At 39.5% G+C, this 23137-nt stretch overlaps 1 protein-coding gene across 1 annotated transcript in view; it reads right to left on the bottom strand.

Moving 5' to 3' along the window:
* Nucleotides 1–18782, bottom strand: part of CXHXorf66 (chromosome X CXorf66 homolog) — a 36836-nt gene extending 18054 nt beyond the window's left edge. The window contains 5 exon segments of the mRNA XM_060086386.1: nucleotides 15646–15871; nucleotides 16129–16484; nucleotides 16487–16749; nucleotides 17800–17953; nucleotides 18656–18782. Coding sequence (XP_059942369.1) covers nucleotides 15646–15871; nucleotides 16129–16484; nucleotides 16487–16749; nucleotides 17800–17953; nucleotides 18656–18743 — 1087 coding nt within the window. The 5' untranslated portion in view covers nucleotides 18744–18782.
* Between the last annotated feature and the right edge of the window lie 4355 nt (nucleotides 18783–23137).

Below are 23137 nucleotides of genomic sequence, written 5' to 3'. Positions count from 1 at the left end.
GATAAAGAGGATGCACAGGAGTGAACCATCTCTGTCTTTTTTAGTTTTTGTGAGAAAGGTCAATTGGGAAGGGAATGGAGCTTCCTAAGGAATCAAAGAATAGAATTTGAAGCTCAGATCTGAAAATTAACAAGCCCTTTGGGTACTCAACCACCCTATTTCAATCACTTTCTACTGTTTAAAATAATGGCAGATTGTACCATCCTTCAGTCTTCCTGATCAAGTAATTCAACTTTTATCTCACCCAGGCCAACATTTAGGTACTAAGACTCAGGCAGGATGCCATCAAAATCCATTAAAAATGGCTCTCTTCCCAGCAGTGATAGTGATGCAAACTCCCCTTAACAATCAAATCCAAACTTGAATTAATTAATATCCCTGTTGGTGTCTGTTTTAAGTCATATAGTTCTTATTGGCTCACTTTCTAGCATTTGTAATTCCATTTGGCACTCTTCGGCAAGTATTCAGTCTGCCCTACTTGAAAAGTATTTGCCATTTTGGTTTCACTTATTTCTTGTCACAGGATATAAGCATAATGCACCAATATGCACAAAACACAGAACAAACACAAGAGCTTCTTGAGGGCAGGGATCATGCCTTATTGATCTTTATGCCTATTTTCCAGGGAAGAGCGTAACGCTTTGTTGAAGCTAAAGGAATGTTGACAAAGGAATGAGTGATTATGGGTGTGCTGTTATGGAGAGAGACCTAAACTGAGATCCAGGAGATGTCAATTCTCGCTGTTATTTAGGGATCCCTTTGGACCAATCACATACATTCTCTGGACCTTATTTTCCCCATGGGAAAATGAGGGGATTGGATGGTTTATTAAATTACTTCTTAGTTTTATATGCTATTTTTAAGCAGATAAAATTTCAGGTTTCCAAGTGGCAATATTTAGATTGCTGTTAGGAACTTGTTCTAAGTCCCTGGCCAACCCATTGGTCACTGCCTGTGAGTCAGAGTAGATCCGTACCTCAGGCCATCTCTCCTGGGTACAATAGACAACCAGATGTGTTGCTCAAAGTTCTGTCCACTGGGAAGATTTGCCTTCCCTAGTGTCTCTTCAGGGCACCCCATGGTGGGGTTGTAGTGTTGCAGTCATCCACTTTCAGATGGTGCCAGCTTATCTATGCAGAGTTTTGTGTAAACCCAGCTCATGTATTTATTTTTGACCTTAAATCATTTGGTCATAGGTAACTTACCATGAGGCCACAGGTATGGATTGAGGAGGGGCAGCAATATGGCGGGAGGAGGTGCCAAGGGAGTCTGGGCCACCTGCTTAGGAAACTAACTTATGCCTTCAGATCCTGCTCAGACTGCATCCCACATAGACACCTTCCACAAGATGATGGAATACTTCTGGGCACCCCAGACTTTATGGCCAGGCAGATGAGATAACACTGTTTGTGATGGGCAGCCTGTGTCTTTATCCTCACTTGGCTAGGCATTCTGTCTCCACCAGAAACCATCAGCAAACCAGGAGACTCTTCTCAAAAGGGAGCTCCCAACAAAACAGGAAATCAATTGAGGTGAGCAAAGCAGATATCCCAACGTTTACTAGGCCTTCTCAAACTCCCCGGCCTCCTTTTGGCACTGCCTTTTCCTAGCCTCTGTGTCAAGAGCCCAGTGCTCTTCTGCAGTTCTCCCTTATGATAGAGGAATGAGATCTGATCAGCCTCTTCAATTTAAGAATTTGAGGACTTTAAAAAAATGTTTAAGTGTTTAAAAAGAATCGCAGGGAATGCGGAACACTGAGCCCAAGTAATGAGTCTATGGTGGTGGGATTTAAGTGTAAACGATGTGGGTGTGTAGGGAGGGTTCACTCACCTTCTGTCTTTCAAATCACACCTTGCGACTGCCAACTTCTCTGCCTCATACCTTCTGCTTTACAATTGTGGGGAAGGCCAAGTTTCCTTTCTGCTCCAATTGGCCTGCCTTTCAGTATTCAACACCTCCTCCTTACTCCACCCTCCCTATGACATACTACCATACCTGTGCTTTATGAGAATCTTCCTAACCAATCCTGGGTAACAGAGAACACCCAACCGTGACAAAAAGACTAAACCCATCACATAAATTAAGTACTTATGCTACATTTCATTAACACTCAGAGTAAAGCTGCTTCCTTCTCTGTGTGTATCTGTGCATATAGATTGTCCAGAATCACCCAGGCAACCAGGTATAATATGGACTTCAAAGAAACAATGGTCTTGTCATTCTTCACAAGAAGTTAATTAGCTCCTCTCCTGAAGACCAGTACTAAGACTATGACTGGTAATGTCTCAACTCCTGCTCAGCTCTAATAATCAGGCTATTTCTGTGTCATTCCGTGACTGCTGGGTGATCTCCCATCATTAAAGACTGTTTTATGTTACCAAAGGGCAGGCAAGTTTCCAGTGACCCTCAGGCTTCTGCAGGAAGTTTTAGCCAGGTCTAATCACTGTGGGTCTCCAGCAGACCCACTCCCCTCCCCATCCCGACACTGCTGTCCAAATGAAATTAGGTTAAAGGAATAGAAAGGTCACAAAAGGGTAGAGTGGAGTTTATGGACCAATTGTGTACAGTTTGTCAGGGAACAGTTTTTTCAAGTACTTACAAGGTCATTACCTTCCTTATCTCCTTTGGGTTGCCTCCCTCAGTTATTCATCGGTCTACCAGAAATCTGGTGTTCCCTAAAGCACAGGACTCTTGATAGTTGCCCTGATTCACTCCACTTTAGGCTTGGCACTTCCTGGATTGTGTACATATTTGTAATACGTGCAGAGTTCCTAGGATTGGCTATTTTGTATTTAATAAAGGGATGTGAGACTACTTCACTTTTTGACAGTCTGTAAAGTGCCATATTAATATAAGTTGTTAATATTATTTAGTGGGAAAAGTCAATATCTTCTGTGGTTTAAATCACAGCTGCCTCGGCAATATATGCTAATTTTCCTAATCGGCTTTTGTTCTTGGCCCAGATCATAAACAATATTCATGATCTCAAGTGTACAGAGAATTTATTTATAGCCTTGACATATTTTTCCATGAACTGTTTAAATACCAACATAGTCCAAACGCAGCCTTCCAGGAAAATAGTTGATTCATATTTATTTCTATTGGTGACCTTCCATAGAAAGAAATTAAGGATCACATAAGTATGAAGAAGAGATAGGAAAAGGCAAAAGTTCAGCAAACTGCTGTGATGATAGGTAATGAAATTTTGTATATTTTGTGTACCTCATATTTCCATAATGTAGTTCCACAATGATCTTTGGCATCTTTTAGAAGAAGACCTACACTTATTTCAATTTCTTCTTCGACTGCTGGGATGGCAAATATATGACATATCTGTTGCCACTTCCTGCTCCCACTTCTCAGCAGACAGTGCTAGTCTATCTTGGCATCTTTGTCAGTGAATTTGGAGTAATCCCATAACCTTTTGCAGTCCAGCCCTGTACACAGCTATGTAAATAGATCAGACTAGTCACCTGAGATGAAAGCCATTTGTCGTTCTTGTTCTATCCTTGAGAGGTCATACCGTTCCTTACCCAAGGATCAGTGATGTCAGCGAGTAGAAACTCATTCAAGCTAGCTTAAGAAGGGGAAATTTATTATAAGAGTATGACAGACAGTATTATAGGTATCTGGTCTATGAAGTACAGCCAGGCCACAGAATGATTGAAACTGGAATTGGCTAGCAGGAACTGAGGTTGCTTGCTCTTTCTCTCACCACGTAGTATCTCTCTTCTATGCTTCTATCTCCTCTTTCTTTTTTTGTTTGTTTTGTTTATTTTTGGCATGTGGGATCTTAGTTTCCCAGCCAGGGATCAAACCCATGCCCCCTGCAGTGCAAGTGTGGAGTTGTAACCACTGGACCGCCAGGGAGGTCCCCCTCTTTCTTTTGACTAGCATCTCTACTTTCTACCTAACTGCCTTCCCAGCCTGACTCTACCTGTTATTTAATTCAAGCATCCACATAGTCCTCTCACCAGAGTCTCTGTGTCTCTTATTGAAAATTCTCAAGAGACCAAATCCGACAGCCAACTAATTTATGTGCTTTTAGGATGTCAGTTGTCTACTTTTGGTTCAATCAGGGTTAAGACAGTGGACTCTGATTGTGTGAAGGGCTGTCCCTCCCAGAGCTATGAACATGCCAGATGAAACCTGAAGAAGTTGGGTCTCGGTGGGCAAATTGACTATCTAATCTGTTCACATATATTCTTTTTGTCCTCGCTGAGTGCAGTTGCCAGATAAAATACAGGAGGCCCCATTAAATTTGAATTTCAGATCAACTATGAATATTCTTTGACATATGCATGCCCCCCAAATTATTCATTGTTTATGAGAAATTCAAACGTAAATGGATATCCTGTGTTTTATATGCTAAATCTAGCAACCTGTCCGCAAGTCCTCTCTTACACTCATCCCTTGAGCTGCTACAGTGAAATGTTTTCTAGTAAGTCAGTAGCTGTTACCCTTAGAGGGTGGGTAAAAATCCTAAACTAAAATATCTCTAACTAGCAGAGATTCAGTGTGGCCATAGCAGTAGTCCATGTTTAGAATATTGCATGTTTTACTCTTATTGGCTCTATTTTTGAAGACTTGGTTTTTCCTTCCAGACTGATTTTAGGACAGATTTTTTTGGGGAGTGGGTGGATTTTCTCTTCCACAGAATAGAAGCTGTTTAGGGGCAGAGTCTGACTCATGTTAATTTTATGCACATCACTCAGTAGAGTGTTTGGAGCACCATGAGTGAGTATATGACAAATGCCACAATTTCAAAAAATGACTTTCCTGGAAGAGTCTCTTCAAAAGAAGTTGAATTGGTGTCTCCTCTTTCTTTTGACTGTCATCTCTACTTTCCTGGGTAGAATTTGTTTAGGGCTTTGGGGACCACTCATTCCTCTTCAGTAACCAAATCAGAAACAAAGTACTGATTACAAATGACTGATTTATTCATTAATGGCTGGCCAAGACTGAATAACCCAACACAGAGTTCTGTTAAGAGGTAGATTGTTGATGTAGCTTAAACTTGTGACTTAAGAAGGGGGCCTCTGACTTTCCAGTGGAATTGTCATCTTGACACCAACCTGCATAATCGTGTGCAGAGAGAGAAGGAAGAGAGAGAGAGAGAGAGAGAGAGAGAGAGAGAGAAGACAGAAGAGAGGGAAAGAGAGAGAGAGAGATGACTAGAGTTTTAAATCAGACTCCAGTCCACTTACCCAACCAGCAAAATGGATGAGAACCCCAGAGCTGCATCACGTATCAAGTCACAGGTTGTACAGAGAGCATAGCAAACATGAATCACCTTTCAAGGTAGTGACCTTACCTACTAGAGGTGTGTGACCTAATGCAGTTTAACTTTGTACAATCAGATTAGTCACTCCTTTTCCTGTGGGGAGGAGGCGGTGCAAGGGATGGGGTGTGAAAGGACACTTCCTCCCTAGTACTCCTCTCTTATTTTTCCATTATTTGGTCTAAGCCATTTTTAAGGCAATAGCAAACTTCACCAAGTGTATTAGTTTCCTACGGCTGCCATAACAAAGTACCAAAAACTGGATGGCTGTAACAACAGAGATTTATTCTCTCACAGTTCTAGAGGCTACACATCTGAGATGGAGTTGTCAGTAGGGCCATGCCCTCCTCTGAAGGCACCAGGGAAGGATCTTTTCCATGCTTCTCTCCTCGGTTCTGGTAGTTCCTTGGCTTGTGGCAGCATAACTCTCATCTTCATGTGGCATTCTCTCTGTTTGCTTGTCTGGGTCCAACTTTCCCCTTTATATAACAACACCAGTAATATTGAATGAGGAGCCCACCCTAGTACGATATGCCCTCATCTTTACTAATTACATCTGCAGTGACCCTGTTTCCAAATAGTCACTTTCTGAAGTACTGGGGGTTAGGACTTCAACATAGGAATTTGGGGGAGGGGCACAATTCAACACATAATGCCAAGGTATTCCGTCACTTGTAATAAACCTCATATCCCTTGCAGCATCTCCTGGATTTGTTTCTCCTCTTATCTGAGTACTTCTTACAAAAGTGTTTCAATGTGGAGGTTTGTGTGGGAGACCTTCTGAGGCCTTGTATGCCTGAATAAAACTTGATCCATATTACCTGTGGTAGAACAGAAGTGTACCACAGAATGTGAGCTTTAGACAAAGAAAATAAACCACAAAATTTGGCATATATATATAGGACCCACGGGATGTTATGGTCACGAAAAAGTATTTTTTCCCTCCAGTCCAGCATCCAGTACCTAGTTAATGAACAGGGGAGGTGTTCTTTGGGAGACTGGCTACAACATAGAAGTGGTTTAAAGCTCTAGAGCACCATAAATCTCTATTTTAGACTTACATGGTTTAGTGCATTTAATAGTAATGAACAAAAAGTGGCTTAAATTAGTGTATGGTAGTCCAGACTGGTTTCCTCACAATCCATGAGTCTAGCAATTGGCATACGGATCCTGAAATACCTTACCCCACACTGCTTTAATTTTTTCAGTGACTTTGTAATATGTTCTTATTTTTTCCTGTAAGTAACCTCAAGAGATCAGCATAGAAAACTTTATTTTTGACAATTTCACTTTGCCATCACTGTTCTTTCAGTGAAACTAAGGTTTATAAAAGAGACTTCTTTACACAACAGTGATATATTCCTTTTTTGAACAAATATCGAGCTGACTGCCTTTATTGTTAATAACTTAGAATATCTGCCATTTGTCCTGTAGTACCTTAGAATTTTATTTCATTCTGCTGTGAATACCTTTATATTTATTTATATAAACATGTAGAAATTAAAGGTAGGTAGCTTAGTAACGTTCTATTTTTAAAAAATTGAAGTATAATTGATTTACAATATTGTGTTAGTTTCAGGTGTACAGCAAATTCAGTCGTATATATATTTTTTTCAAATTCTTTTCCATTATAGGTTATTACAAGATATTGGGTATAATTCCATGTGCTATACAGTAAATCCTTGTTGCTTATCTATTTTATGTATATGTAGTAGTTTGTATCTGTTAATCACAAATTCCTAATTTATCCCCCCTCTTCCTTTCACATTTGGTAACCATATGTTTGTTAAAATTAAAAAAAAAATTAATTGAATTATAGTTGATTTACTATGTTGTGTTGATTACTGCTGTACAGCAAAGTGATTCAGTTATGCATATATATATATGTGTATGTATATATATTATTTTCCATTATGATTTATCACAGGTACTGAATATAGTTCCCTGTGCTATGCAGTAGGACCTTGTTGTTTATCCATTCTATATATAATAGCTTCCATCTGCTAACCCCAAACTCCCACTCCGTCCCTCACCCACCTCCCTCCCCCTTGGCAACCACAAGTCTGTTCTCTCTGACTGTGAGTTTGTTTCCGTTTTGTAGATAAGTTCATTTATGTCATATTTTAGATTCCACATATAAGTGATATCATATGGTATTTGTCTTTCTCTGTCTGACTTACTTCGCTCAGTATGACAGTCTCTAGGCCCATCCATGTTGCTGCAAATGACATTATTTCATTCTTTTTACGGCTGAGTAATATTCCATTGTATATATGTACCACATCTTCTTTATCCATTCATCTGTCGATGGACATTTAGTTTGTTTCCATGTCTTGGCTATTGTGAATAGTGCTGCTATGAACATAGGGGTGCATGTATCTTTTTGAATTATAGTTTTGTCTGGATATATGCCCAGGAGTGGGATTGCTGGATCATACGGTAATTCTATTTTTAGTTTTCTGAGGACACTCCATACTGTTTTCCACAGTGGCTGCACCAACTTACATTCCCAGCCTTTTGGTAATTTTAATATGACATTAAAAAATAGTCCACTTTGCTAGGAAAATTGGTGACTAAGGGAAGAGTTTGATGAAAGAGGATATATATGAATTTTTTATTATCAGCAAATTTCTACTATTCAGAGAAAAATGACTGTATAGTTCCTATATTTTATTTTTTAAAGTAAAATACTTATATATGACAGATTTATGGCAATTTATTTCTTCATCTCCTTTAGCAGTCTTTTCAATGTGTTATTTGGATTCAGGCACATAAGGGAATAATTCTAAGTAGAATTATTCTCAAGCAGCACTACCTGGAAGTTCTTAGATGTAAGCTATAATTAGCCCTTGCTTATTTCAAAGAGGCCCTTTCTATGCATTATATAAATAATTGCAACACTAATTAATCATGATTAGCCCTTGTTTTCTAAGGTTGCAACAGCAGAGGAATAATTGTGGGTTGTATATAGATTACCGTTAAGGAGATATTTGACTGAAGCTCCCACAAAGCTTTTTTCCTACTTCTAGTTCCCTTCCTTTGCTGCTTCTAATTCTTAGGAATTGCACAGTGGCAGGGTCAGCAGGATTTTGAGAACCGATAAAGCTGAAGACTTTTAGTAAGTCCATGCTTGACACTACCATAAACATCCCACATCGGGTATATCACTTCTCTGTGGCCACTTAAAAATCTGTGATCCCGGCACATGCCTCCTCAACCCTGGTAAAAAATGGTCTTCTTGCTGAATGAGCATTCCTTCAGCTCTTCACAGCTGCCCCTCTCCACAGGAGCTAGAAGAGAGGATCTCTAAGCATCCTTTCAGCTCCATGCTTACATAATTTCTTTTTATACATTTTTTTTCATTTGTAAAATTTTTAAGTTTTATTGAAGTATAGTTGATTTACAATGTTGAGTTAATTTCCATGCTTATATAATTTCATGTAGAAAGTATTATATGTGAGAAATGTTTGAAATCTGACCTTTTAGCACTTTTTTTAACATCTTTATTGGAGTATAATTGCTTTACAATGGTGTGTTAGTTTCTGCTTTATAACAAAGTGAATCAGTTATACATATACATATGCTCCCATATCTCTACCCTCCCGCGTCTCCCTCCCTTCCACCCTCCCCATCCCACCCCTCCAGGCGGTCACAAAGCACCGAGCTGATCTCCCTGTGCTATGCGGCCGCCTCCCACCAGCTATCTACCTTACGTTTGGTAGTGTATATATGTCCATGCCTCTCTCACGCTTTGTCACAGCGTACCCTTCCCCCTCCCCATATCCTCAAGTCCATTCTCTAGTAGGTCTGTGTCTTTATTCCCGTCTTACCCCTAGGTTCTTCATGACCTTTTCTTTTTTTTTTTTCTTACATTCCATATATATGTGTTAGCATCCGGTATTTGTTTTCGCTTTCTGACTTACTTCACTCTGTGACAGACTCTAGGTCCATCCACCTCACTACAAATAACTCAATTTCGTTTCTTTTTATGGCTGAGTAATATTCCATTGTATATATGTGCCACATCTTCTTTATCCATTCATCTGTTGATGGACACTTAGGTTGCTTCCATGTCCTGGCTATTGTAAAAAGAGCTGCAATGAACATTTTGGTACATGTCTCTTTTTGAATTATGGTTTGCTCAGGGTATATGCGCAGTAGTGGGATTGCTGGGTCGTATGGTAGTTCTATTTGTAGTTTTTTAAGGAACCTCCATACTGTGCCATAGTAGCTGTATCAATTTACATTCCCACCAACAGTGCAAGAGGGTTCCCTTTTCTCCACACCCTCTCCAGCATTTATTGTTTCTAGAGTTTTTGATGATGGCCATTCTGACTGCTGCGAGGTGATACCTCATTGTAGTTTTGATTTGCATTTCTCTAATGATTAATTATGTTGAGCATTCTTTCATGTGTTTGTTGGCAATCTGTATATCTTCTGTGGAGAAGTGTCTGTTTAGGTCTTCTGCCCATTTTTGGATTGGGTTTTTTGTTCTTTGTTATTGAGATGCATGAGCTGCTTGTAAATTTTGGAGATTAATCCTTTGTCAGTTGCTTCATTTGCAAATATTTTATCCCGTTCTGAGGGTTGTCTCTTGGTCTTGTTTATGGTTTCCTTTGCTGTGCAAAAGCTTTGAAGTTTCATTAGGTCCCATTTGTTTATTTTTGTTTTTAGTTCCATTTCTCTAGGAGGTGGGTCAAAAAGGGTCTTGCTGTGATTTATGTCATAGAGTGTTCTGCCTATGTTTTCCTCTAAGAGTTTGATAATGTCTGGCCTTACATTTAGGTCTTTAATCCATTTTGAGTTTATTTTTGTGTATGGTGTCAGGGAGTGTTCTAGTTTCATTATTGTACACGTAGCTGTCCAGTTTTCCCAGCACCACTTATTGAAGGGGGTGTCTTTTCTCCATTGTATATTCTTGCCTCCTTTATCAAAAATAAGGTGACCATATGTGCGTGGGTATATATCTGGGCTTTCTATCCTGTTCCATTGATCTATCTTTCTGTTTTTGTGCCAGTACCATACTGTCTTGATTACTGTAGCTTTGTAGTACAGTCTGAAGTCAGGGAGCCTGATTCCTCCAGCTCCATTTTTCGTTCTCAAGATTGCTTTGGCTATTTGGGGTCTTTTGTGTTTCCATACGAATTGTGAAATTTTTTGTTCTAGTTCTGTGAAAAATGCCAGTGGTAGTTTGATAGGGATTGCATTGAATCTGTAGATTGCTTTGGGTAGTAGAGTCATTTTCACAATGTTTATTCTTCCAATCTAAGAACATGGTATATCTCTCCATCTATTTGTATCATCTTTAATTTCTTTCATCAGGGTCTTATAATTTTCTGCATACAGGTATTTTGTCTCCTTAGGTAGGTTTATTCCTAGATATTTTATTCTTTTTGTTGCAATGGTAAATGGGAGTGTTTTCTTAATTTCACTTTCAGATTTTTCATCATTAGTGTATAGGAATGCCAGAGATTTCTGTGCATTAATTTTGTATCCTGCTACTTTACCAAATTCATCGATTAGCTCTAGTAGTTTTCCGCTAGCATCTTTAGGATTCTCTATGTATAGTATCATGTCATCTGCAAACAGTGACAGCTTTACTTCTTCTTTTCCCATTTGGATTCCTTTTATTTCTTTTTCTTCTCTGGTTGATGTGGCTAAAACTTCCGAAACTATGTTGAATAAGAGTGGTGAGAGTGGGCAACCTTGTCTTGTTCCTGATCTTAGTGGAAATGGTTTCAGTTTTTCACCATTGAGGACGATGCTGGCTGTGGGTTTGTCATATATGGCCTTTATTATGTTGAGGAAAGTTCCCTCTATGCCTACTTTCTGCAGGGTTTTTATCATAAATGGGTGTTGAATTTTGTCAAAAGCTTTCTCTGCATCTATTGAGATGATCATATGGTTTTTCTCCTTCAATTTGTTAATATGGTGTATCACGTTGATTGATTTGCGTATATTGAAGAATCCTTGCATTCCTGGAATAAACCCCACTTGATCATGGTGTATGATCCTTTTAATGTGCTGTTGGATTCTGTTTGCTAGTATTTTGTTGAGGATTTTTGAATCTGTGTTCATCAGTGATATTGGCCTGTAGTTTTCTTTCTTTGTGTCATGTTTGTCTGGTTTTGGTATCAGGGTGACGGTGGCCTCATAGAATGTGTTTGGGAGTGTTCCTCCCTCTGCTATATTTTGGAAGAGTTTGAGAAGGATAGGTGTTAGCTCTTCTCTAAATGTTTGATAGAATTTGCCTGTGAAGCCATCTGGTCCTGGGCTTTTGTTTGTTGGAAGATTTTTAATCACAGTTTCAATTTCAGTCCTTGTGATTGGTCTGTTCATATTTTCTATTTCTCCCTGCTTCAGTCTCAGCAGGTTGTGCATTTCTAAGAATTTGTCCATTTCTTCCAGGTTGTCCATTTTATTGGCATAGAGTTGCTTGTAGTAATCTCTCATGATCCTTTGTGTTTCTGCAGTGTCAGTTGTTACTTCTCCTTTTTCATTTCTAATTCTATTGATTTGAGTCTTGTCCCTTTTTTTCTTGATGAGTCTGGCTAATGGTTTATCAATTTTGTTTATCTTCTCAAAGAACCAGCTTTTAGTTTTATTGATCTTTGCTATTGTTTCCTTCATTTTTTTTCATTTATTTCTGATCTGATCTTTATGTTTTCTTTCCTTCTGCTAACTTTGGGGTTTCTTTGTTCTTTCTCTGATTAGCACTTTTATTTTAAGTGATGGGTTCTTAGAAAGAGCTGTACTGAATAAGGAACTTTCATACACTAATGATGAAAAATCTGAAAGTGAAAATATAATTAATTTCAGTTCCATAGCCAGGAAGAAGGAATGAGTTTTGGAGGTGAGTGTCAGGAATGTGGATTGAAGGGAAAGGGAGTGGAGATAGTCTGAGAGGGAAGGGCCACCCGTGAAACTGGCTTCACAGTGCTCCCTGGAGAAGGGAAATGTAAGGAAGCCACGGACTGACTGAGATATGGCCCTGACTCTTGCTGAACTGGGAAGTAAACAGAGAGCAAGACAGAAGGAAGGAGAAAGGTACCATGAGAGATAATACATGTTGGAAGAAGGCTAGGAAATAGAAATTCGGAGCCCTCTTACTTAAATGAGGACATTTCCAAAAAGTGCCAAAGACTATCCTTTGGAGTGATAGGACTTAATTATTTTAATTATTAGCCTGCACAAACTTTCACTGGTTAATTTTTTTTTTTTTTTGCTAACATTCTTCTCTGACTCATGGTATATTTTTGTGTGTGTTTGTGTGTGGTACGCGGGCCTCTCACTGTTGTGACCTCTCCTGTTGCGTAGCACAAGATTCAGATGCACAGGCCCAGGGGCCATGGCTCACGAGCCTAGCCTCTCCGCGGCATGTGGGATCCTCCTGGACCGGGGCACGAGCCCGTGTCCCCTGCATTGGCAGGTGGACTCTCAACCACTGCGCCACCAGGGAAGCCCCCATGATACATATTTTTATTACGTATTTTATACAGGTTTTATGTGTGAAAGCCCCACTAATGCACCTAGAATGTTGCACATTGAATGAGCTTCAAATATTCTGTAGACTCCTACTCTATAATTAAGTGTGGTTTAAAAAGGAACATACATACTCATGCTGATAACTTGTTCTTAAGATGTCATTTTCATTGGTTGTCACTGGCAGTTAGTCATTTTTATTAGATATTAATATTCACAGCCTTTAAAGTATTATAAGTCTCTAGCTTAAAAATGGGAAAGAGAAGAGAGCTTAGATTATTTGGCTTTGCCTCCCAAGACAGGGGTTGAATGTAAGCTGAAAACCGTACAATTTCAACTTTTGCTGTTTTCCAGGCTACTGATAGCTCAGATTAACTCCAAAATCATCTTACAATATGAAGCCAGATTAGCCAATGAAATTGTAATTTTGATTTTAAAATACTTAGATGCTGTCAAACACTGATCAACATCATCTGAACCAAGCAACCATAAAAATAATGAGACGAATGAGGAAATTTGAATACTGACTGGATAATTTATATTAAGGAATTATTATTATTTTTTACATGAGATAATAGTATTGTGTTTATATATTTTTTAAAATTTATTATCTTTTAGAGATATAAATGGGAGGGAAATGGATAGGAGTGAAACAGAATTAGCCATGTAGTGATAACTGTTGAATCTGAGCAATGCTTATATGGGTGTTCATTATACTTCTTGTTCTACTTTTTTGTTTGAACTGTTTTTCATACCAAACTGTAAAAATCTGATCAGAACTTTTGCTTCTATTTGTGAATTTAAAAAGCCCAGCCTAACCCAGAACAATTCCAACTCTTTACAGTTTATCCTTTCAAAAAGGGTAATACCAGTAGGAAATCAAGTCTGTAGCTCTCACAATGCTTTTTAAATGCATATACCATCTCTTAAAACCTTTATACCTAAGCAGCTACTTTGTGCCATCTGTGAATTTTATGATGACCTTATGGGTACAGATCCCACCAGGGGACCACCAATAGAGGCAGAGGCTATGGGGAAGTCAGATCTGAATGAACATAAGACATCTTTATATGCTCCTGGTAGGTTAGGAAAATGGCCCAGATTGATTAAAGGTCAAGTAGGGATTTTGGTCACACCAATGAATTGGGTGATCTGTGGATAAACAGGCACCCTAGAAACTGGTAGTGAGAAGGCAGTACAGCATAATGAAAATGTGAACATAAGCCAATCATAGATTCATATCTTGATTCAACCAATTAATAGATGTGATCTTACTAAACGTTACAGAGTCTCGGTTAACTCATGTAATTCCCCATATAATAGGGGGCTGTTGGGGATTAAATAAAACATGTGAAATATGAGGAAAGTGTTAACACAGCAGGTCTGGATGTTTGGTCCTTGTATGTCAAGGGGACCGGGAACCGTGATTTGACCATTGGCCAACTCTGTGGGAATGTTCTTACGTTAATGGTTGATGATCATGTTTTGTACACCTGATTGCTTTGCACAAACATCAACATTGACGATGTGCATCTGGTTTCATTGTTGGGATCCTGAGTTTCACTTGCCATGACTGGTCATGTAGCATGATATACCTATGGGACCAGCTCTCAATAAAAGCCTCAGATGCGGAGGCTTCCCTGGGCGGAGACATTTTGCATATGTCCCTCTAGTTTGTTGATAGAGAGATAGCATGTCCTAGGTGGCCCCAGATGGGTTAGTACTCAAAAGCGTGTGTCCAACCTCTCTAGGTTCCTCCTGATAGAGGTCTTTTTCCTGTTGCTCTTGGTCTGTATATTTTTGCTCTAATAAACTTTAGCCATGGGTATAACCTGCTTTTGAGTCTTGTGAGTTCTTTTAGTAAATCAGAAAAATTGAGGGGAGGGTGGCCTTCAGACTCACAAGACATAAAGAGACCAGTACAATGGCTGGCAAATAGTACACATTCAATATATGCTAGCTATGGCATTTAACTTATCCTGCTATATGTTACAGGGAAGTAACCTCACTGTACTGGAATACAGGCTGGGACTCCAGGACTTTGTCCGCTTTTCTCAACCATGCCCTTGGAAGAAGGAAAGGATAACCTCTCATCAGTGGGGAAGTTAGAGAATATAACTCCAAGGTTCTTCCCTGGCCTCCCACCCATGCCGATTCAGAGTGGGAAGGTACCATGTGAAGAAAATGGGTAGATATCAGACCTCCAACTGGGACATTTTGAGAATGCACAATAGGGCAAACTCTTTTTTTTAATCATTTTGAAGGATAACAAAAAGAATGAAAAGCCTTGTTGAGAGATATGAAGACTAGAACACTTAAGGTGTGGGTGCTGGAGGCTGGACCCTTACTTTGGTAGCAGTCACAGGAGGCATGGTATTAGAAATGACCGTCAGGAGTTTTCCCAATGCAGCCAGAAGCAAGCACACAGAGCCATTTCCACCAAGCCCTGGGCACTACAGAAAGACAGTCTTAAACTGTGAGACCTGTATGTAAACATGAAAAAAATAAGTTAAGGTTAATTGGGTTGAGACTTCAATTGAGGGCTAATCCAAGGGAAAGAGGAGTCCAGGGTACCCATCTTGCAATTCATTTCTATATTTATGTGTGTGTGTTTATGGTTCCCATCCAAGTGACCAGATCTAAATAAGATACCTCAAAAAAGCTTTATGCCTCTAAAATGCAATAATAATTACAATAAAATCATTTGTTATGTCATGCATTTAACTACTATTTTTCAAGTAAATTGCCTCCAAGATGGATAAGTCTAACCTCAGTAGTGATCCCAAGTGGATTTTCCCTCTATCAGGGTCTTAAAAGATGGTGAGCATAAAACAGTTGGTGTAAGTTTGCTTCTTCATGGGTGGTTTTAATTTTTATTGAGCCCTTAATTATTTCATGGGTGGTTTTATAGATGACTTCCTTGCGTTTTATGTTGCAGATAATGGTTATCTCCTTGCCATTGTCACCATCACTGTAGTATGTCATCATATCACTGTCATTCACATTGCCACAGAGTGCATTGGGTCTGGAATCTATCTTATGAAAGGACTTGGAAAAAGGCTTCAGTTCACGTGGAAAAGGTGGGTTTTGAGTATTCTTCTTCTTCGCCTCTGAAGTATTATTTTATTTTTTTTATTTTTTTTATTTTTTTTTTTTAGGTATGCGGGCCTCTCACTGTTGTGGCCTCCCCCGTTGCGGAGCACAGGCTCCGGACGCGCAGGCTCCGGACGCGCAGGCTCAGCGGCCATGGCTCACGGGCCCAGCCGCTCCGCTGCATATGGGATCCTCCCAGACCGGGGCACGAACCCGTATCCCCTGCATCGGCAGGCGGACTCTCAACCACTTGCGCCACCAGGGAGGCCCACCTCTGAAGTATTATTGATGAAAAACTCAGAAGCAGCTCTGCAAACAAGGCATTTTTCCTTGTAGCATAGACAAGACTTGACTGGTTGAGGCCTAAATAATATGTCTGCCCTACCTGCACTAACTGACCTCTTTAGAATACGATGTCTGTGGCGTTTGGTGAGTTTCTGTAAACTGGATGGCTTGGGCAAGCTTTGATTTTGTGGATAGGGTGGACAAGGAGTTTTGGTTGGCCTGACCAGATATTGTAGACTGGCTAGCCAAGGTGTCCCATTGGCCTTATCAGGATAGGATGAACTGACTTGATTGACTAGCTTATGGGCATGAGCCTGTTTACGTGCCTTTTCTAGACTGCGTTTCTATGTGACTTTTCCTGGTGGGATTATCTGAATACTTTTTTGGGACTTGATGGCTTACATGACTTTTCTTGACTCAAAGGCCTGATTAACTTTTCTGCACTGGATGGTATGGATGCCTTTCCTGGACTTGAGAGCCCAGATAGCTTGTCTATACCGGATAGCATGGATTGTTTTTCTGGACTGCACAGACTAACTGTCTTGGAGTCACTGAATGATATTTTGGATGACCTAGATGACTTGGCCATTACACCTTCTTTCTTGACCCTGAAAATATAGAAAATTTGGAGTATGACAATTTAAACCAAAAGAATACTATTGCTATCACCAGAAAACACAGGCTATTGTGTCATTTTAGACTTCTGGTCTTTTTTTGGCACAGGAAAATTGAACACAGTAAGAATTGGAGTGTGGTGAAAGCCATGACTCAGGTTACAGATATGAACATATGTTGAATGCTTTTCCTTTTTCTTAATTTTACTGTTTCAACCACAGTTCATAACCATATAGTCCACGTACGGAATGACACAAAATTGTTTCAAATCTACTGTTGAGAGGGAGAGAGAGAATTTTATTTATTCCAGAAATTAAACTTTTTATAAAAACTCACAAGTTGATATGCAACTGAGGCACAAATGTCACACTTGTCATGTATAAAAAAAAACACTCTTTAGACCAAATTCATTGTTTTCCTATCATATTTACACCATCAAATTTTCTCTCCATGCATATTTATATTCACAATCTTCCTCTAAAACCAAAGGAATGGAGCACTGGTATATTTCAGTCATCAGTCCTTGCATTGGGAAATTTTTAGGGAACTAGTATATCAGGGCCAGCCTGATCCTCCTATATGAAAGCCAGGGACTGAGATCACTGAACACAGTTAATAATTTTTCATGTTATTATATCTTTAAATGGTAGATTATCCAAAATGTTTTATTGTCTTTGGAATGCAGAGACCCAGTGCCTTCTCTCTCCCCTTTTTCATTCTGTCTTATTCAGATAGTCATTCCCTCTTTTCCTAGACTCAATTTATAATGAAATTAGCAGCCTGGGGCTCAGCTGAACCCTGAATAAGGGACAGCTTTGGCTAAACTTGATAATGTACTTGAAATAATTTGAGCTGATATCATTTAAGTGAAGGTATCCACCCACAAGATGTTGGTAGCTCTTTTGAAGTCTAAAGTTAACATTAACTAACCATAACAACAACGAAAACTCCTACATGTATACACGCACACACACACACACACACACACACACACACACACACACACATACCTTGCGTTCTTAATTCAAAGGTGTAAAACTTACATTCCTGCTTTGGGGGCATCATCGCTCATACAGTAATAATGGAGAAAGCAAAAACAGGTATAAACAAAAGCTATGATCATAACACCAATTATGATAATGAGTAGATGTCTCCTAAAATTGTCCATTTTGGTCTCCATTGATTCACGGTGCTTGGCTCCCATCAAAGAGATTGTATCACCAGAAAATGTGTCAGGTAACCAAGTTTCCTTCCATTTTGATGGTGGTTTGTCACTGTAGGTCAAAGTCAAATCTCTTCATCAATTATTTTTTTAAACATGATAAGTGTCCCACTGTTATTTTCTTCCCTCTATCAGGTCCCCAGCCACAGTCTAGAAGCCAAATCTGGGAGGTATCTCTGGCTAATGAGTATAATTACCTGGGTTACCCCTGCATCATGGCTTGCTCGACCCATTACTTAGGTTTTTGAGTGTGTGTATGTCTTGCCTGTGTGAATGCACTTGAGTGTTAATGTATATGTGAATGTGTACGGTGGGAAAGGGGATAGGACAATAAAAAGCCCTTCTTGAAACCTACTGTGTCTTAGGTACCATGCCACATTCATTCACATAGCATTTTCTCTTTTGGCTGGTGGGGGGTGTGGTGGGGGTGGTGGATTGGGTGGGGAAGGGGAGTGAAAGAGGGCAACATGTCTGTACTCTTTATGCTTCTATGTTGCTTGGAATTTTTACACAGAAGTAAAGCTCTTAGGTGTTGTCCTAGAAATTCTTGAAGACCTACTAATAGTAACATCCAAGAAACAGCAGATTTCTTAAACACAGCTAGCTTGCCTAATTAAGTGCTTGAATGCATAATATAATAGATCATAATTTCTAAGTTTTAAGGTTAAGCATATAACCTGTAGTAGACGGTTCATCACTTTGGTTTGTATTTAAACAAGTATTTGTCCGAATGGGTAAAAGTAGGACATAAATAAAAAGATTCATGTCCAAGGCCTTGTTCAAATGTTTCTTCTACCAAGGAAACTACTGGATTTGATATGGTTTGGCTTGTTCTAGGGGTTTATGACATTATCATTCTGTGTCATATTCTGACAGCATAATCTCACCATGGGGAGGCATGAGCTTCTGTTTACAAATATTATCAAATGACTTTTAATCATTTATTTCTCCTTTACATCAAATATTCTATCAAATTTGAATCAAGAAGACTGGGACATTATTAAGCACAGAGGGAAGTATTTAGAGAAGGTAGAGAAGCTGGGATAGCTCTAGATATTGAAGAACTATTTTTCCTTATTAAATGTTAAGGAGGCACCTTGCAGCCTTTTAGTAGTAATCTTCTGTGTTATAGAGGTTAAATCATCTTGGGGTATAAGTTTTTAGGATTTTTTTCTTAGTAAAATTAAGATTTTGAGTAGTCCCTCAACCTTTTTATTGAGCTGCTATTAACCATCAGGCTGAAGCTCAGTCCAGTCATTCATTTATTCAACAAACATAGAGTATTCCTATATGCCAGACACCACACTTAATGCTGCAGATCCTAAAATAAGCAAGATAAAAATCCTTGCACTCCTGGAATTTATATTCAAGTAATTACAAGATAGTGTGAAGTGGGCTGTATTAAGACTAAGCACAGTGTTTGGGGAGAGAAAGATCATTTTAACAATGATTGGAGAGAATGGATTAGAGGGGAGCTCCATCTGTTTGTGGGGAGACCACTTACGGAGAAGAGAAAACATGGTTACCGAAATTGAGGTATTGAGGATGAGATAAATGGGTGATTTTTTAGAAATAATAAAGCAGTTGAATAGACATGATTTGGTTCTTGATTGATTGTTAGAGTGAAGGAAAGGGAAGAGTCGAGGACAGATCAGAAGTCTGGCTTGGACAACTGAGTGGCTCTTGGTCCTGTTCATTGAGGCAGAGGACACAGGAGAAGCTGCAGCTTTGAGGAGAATGGGAGTAGTAGAAGTTGATGAGTTCAGTCTGGGTCATGTTGAACTTAAGGTTCTCATGAGATATTCAAGTACACATATCCAGAAACCAGTTAGAGTTCAGAAGATGATTTAGGCTGGAAGTCATCAGCATCTAGAACAGGGCTTCTTTATGCTTTTTGTGCCATTGGCAGTCTGGGGAAGCCTGTGGAGCCCATCTCAGAATGATATTTTTAAATGTACAAAATGAAATGTATAGGGTTACAAAGGAAATGGATTATACTGAAATAGAGTTATCAAATACAAAAATTGTGATGTAGTAATATATGTAATTATTGACTCATTAAATAAAGAGATCTGGCAGTGGATCTAATAACTACTATACACTGAAATGATAAGCATAAACAATATTTTGCAGTATCTGCAACAACTGTAATATATGAAAATAGATATGATTTCTAATACTAACAAAGTCACAGGCACAGGTTATATACTACTGTGGTTTGTTGCTTACATTCATAATTGGGAGAAATACTAAATTTTCATTAGAGATTGATGAAAATAAAAATGTTTTTTATCCATTCAAGTTTACAAATTGCCTGAATTCAATTCCTGTATCTAAGTCAGAAACCCAATCTAGAAGCTAACTGAAACCCATAGAAATGGATGTGATCAACCCAAGGAGAGAAGGTAGAGCGGGAAAAGTGCCCAGGACCAAACTCAGAGGAATCCCAACATTTAGAAATTTAGTAAAGGAGCCTGATCTAGCAAAGAAAATCCAGAAGTGCCAGAGAGGTAGGGAGGAAAACCAGGAAATTGTGAGGTCCTAGAAACCATGGTCTGTGCAGCCAGGTTGAGTTTTTCAAGGCACTGGGAGTAGTGACAATGACAAATACTGCTAAATATCTGAGACAGATAAGGACTGAAGAGAAGTTAAAATGGATTTAATAACAGAAAGGTCACTAGTGATTTAGGCAAGAGCACTGTTTCAGTGGAAAGGTAGAGACGGAGGCCAGATTTCAATGGGTTGAAGAGTAACTGAAGCTGAGGAAGTGGAGTCAGCTAGTGTAGATAATTCTTTCAAGTATGACTGCAAAGGGGAGAAATAGGGTGCTTTCTAGAGGGGGATGGTGGACCTGGGGAGGACATTTTGTGAGAAGGAAAAGAACTTCTCAATTAAAAGCTGATGGGAAAGAACTAGTATGGGGGAAGATATTGAAACCACAGAAAAGAGTGAGGATAAATGATAGAGCCAGGCTCTTTGGGAGCAATAAAGAATGCCATAGTTATCCTCCCATTGGGTACAAGTGCAGATCAAAAAGTCGGAATTGGATACAGAGCCATGCAGGATGGGCATGGGGATGGGAATAAAAGGCTTAGGGGGAGGGATTTGAAGAATTTCTATCTGAATGCTTCTCTTTTCCTGGTGAATGAAGAGGGGAAGTCATCCTTTGTCGAGGGTTAGAGGTTTGAGGACAGTGGGGAAGGTTTTGGAATAGATGCTGTGGAGAATGGAAAGACTGAAGAAACTATCTGATGTGATGTGATTGGGCATTTTGCCCTTTTTCTGGCTTAAGAGAAAAATGTTTCCCTTTAATGATAAAGCTGTTTCTATGGCAGTTGATGTGTTTATTAAGTTAAGAAATTAATCATCATGATGCATACTACTTGGGAAGTAAATGTTAATCAGGGATGCTACATAACAGCATTCAGTTTTTGGAAGAATTTTCCCTAACAGTCATATTAAGTGGCTCTATAATTAATGGACCAGTACATACTGTTCAAGCAGCTGACTCATCTCAGAGCTCTGAAGCCTAGGCCCCTAAAGCAAGGGAACGACGAAACCTTTGCTTAGTAGATGCTCCGGTCTCCCTTTGTTCAGCCTGTCCTCTGCCTGCCCTAGTTTCAGCATCACATATGAACAAGGGCAGCCTATTTTCAGGAAATTTCCCTGGAGAGACCTGCGTGGTTACGGGGTTCTGTGGCCATGGCGAAAACACAGTGCATTTCCCCAAATGGACTGGCTCTTTCAGTTTTGTGTTGCATCACCAGTAAGTCATTCTGAAATATTTATTGAGGGCTTCTTATGTGCCACTGGGGTTTCAGTGGGAGAGACTAATGGGGTGGGGGAAAGACATTAAATGAAAATAAGCAGTGATAGATATTATAAAGGTGCTAGGAGAGCCACAAATAACAGGTTTGATTTCATCAGGAGGGTCAGAGGAAGCTTTCCTGAGGAAGCAATACTGGGGCTGAGTTCTGAAAGGTGAATGGCAGTGAATTATGAGAAGAAGAAAGAGAAGAATGTCCTGAGTGGAGGAGACACATGTGCAAACGCCCTGTGGTGAAAGGGAGAGCAGCAAGTTAGAGATAGCAAAAAAGGTAAGATTTGAGACTAAAGAAGTTTGGGCCTTGTAGGTCAAACTAAGTGCATAAAGTTGGACTTTATTCTACGAATAATCTGGTACCACTGAAGACTTTCTGGCTAGAGAATAACCTGGTAAGATCTGCATTTTAGAAAAACCACTCTGGCTGTTGTATGGGGAAAAGATGGGCGGGGCATGAGTGGAAGAAAGTAGTTAAGACAATTAGAAGGCTGTTACATAGGTCCAGGTGATAGAGCATGGTGGCTTGAAGCAGGGTAGTAGTGATAAAGATGGAGAAAAATCGACGAATTTGAGGAATATTTTGATGGTGTGTAGGACTTGATGAAGGGTAGGCCATGGGGCATGAAGGGGAGAGAGGTAGCAAGGATGATTAATTCCTTCAACGAAAATGTGTTGGTTGTCTGTGTGACTTTCCCTTTCCCCTATGTGCTTTGCATTAAGCACGAGCATTCAAATAGACACAGTCCCTGCCTTCAAGGAGTTTGAAGTCTAATGGGAGAGAGAGACACGTAAATAACCAATCACTAAGCTGTGTAATGTCTCACAGGCTGTGATGTCGCAGGGTACAGTGCCACAAGAGCACACAAAAGAAGTATCTATTCAAAGTGGGGACTCCTGGAGATGACCCTTGAGCTGAGGTGGGGTTTTTAATTCATTTGTTTTTAAATGTGGGTAGGAATTCCTTGAACCCAAATGGGAAGGGAAAGAATATTGCATTGCACGGGCTTCAATATGTGTGAAGCGTGGTTGAGGGAATTTCATTTCCATGTGGCCAAAATGAAGACTCTGGGGAGGGGCTAGCTGGAAACAAAACTGGAGTGGGTAAGCGGGGTAACCCTTATAAAAGGGTTGTGTGCTAAGGGGCTTTCTTTAAGTCTGTTTTCTCATCTTTAAAATGAATAGAAAAAAGGTGAAAGGGTAAGCCTGTAAGGGTAGCAGCCTTCAAAATCATCCTTTTGGGACCATTGGAATAGAACAAAACTAAATATTCTTTGGAAAATAAAATTCACTTTTACCCTGAAACTCTAAATAATCCTGCTCTTCAAATACCTTTTAA

The sequence above is a fragment of the Mesoplodon densirostris genome, chromosome X (genome assembly GCF_025265405.1).
Source record: "Mesoplodon densirostris isolate mMesDen1 chromosome X, mMesDen1 primary haplotype, whole genome shotgun sequence".
Classification (NCBI taxonomy): Eukaryota; Metazoa; Chordata; class Mammalia; order Artiodactyla; family Ziphiidae; genus Mesoplodon; species Mesoplodon densirostris.
This window is presented reverse-complemented; position numbering and strand designations above follow the sequence as displayed.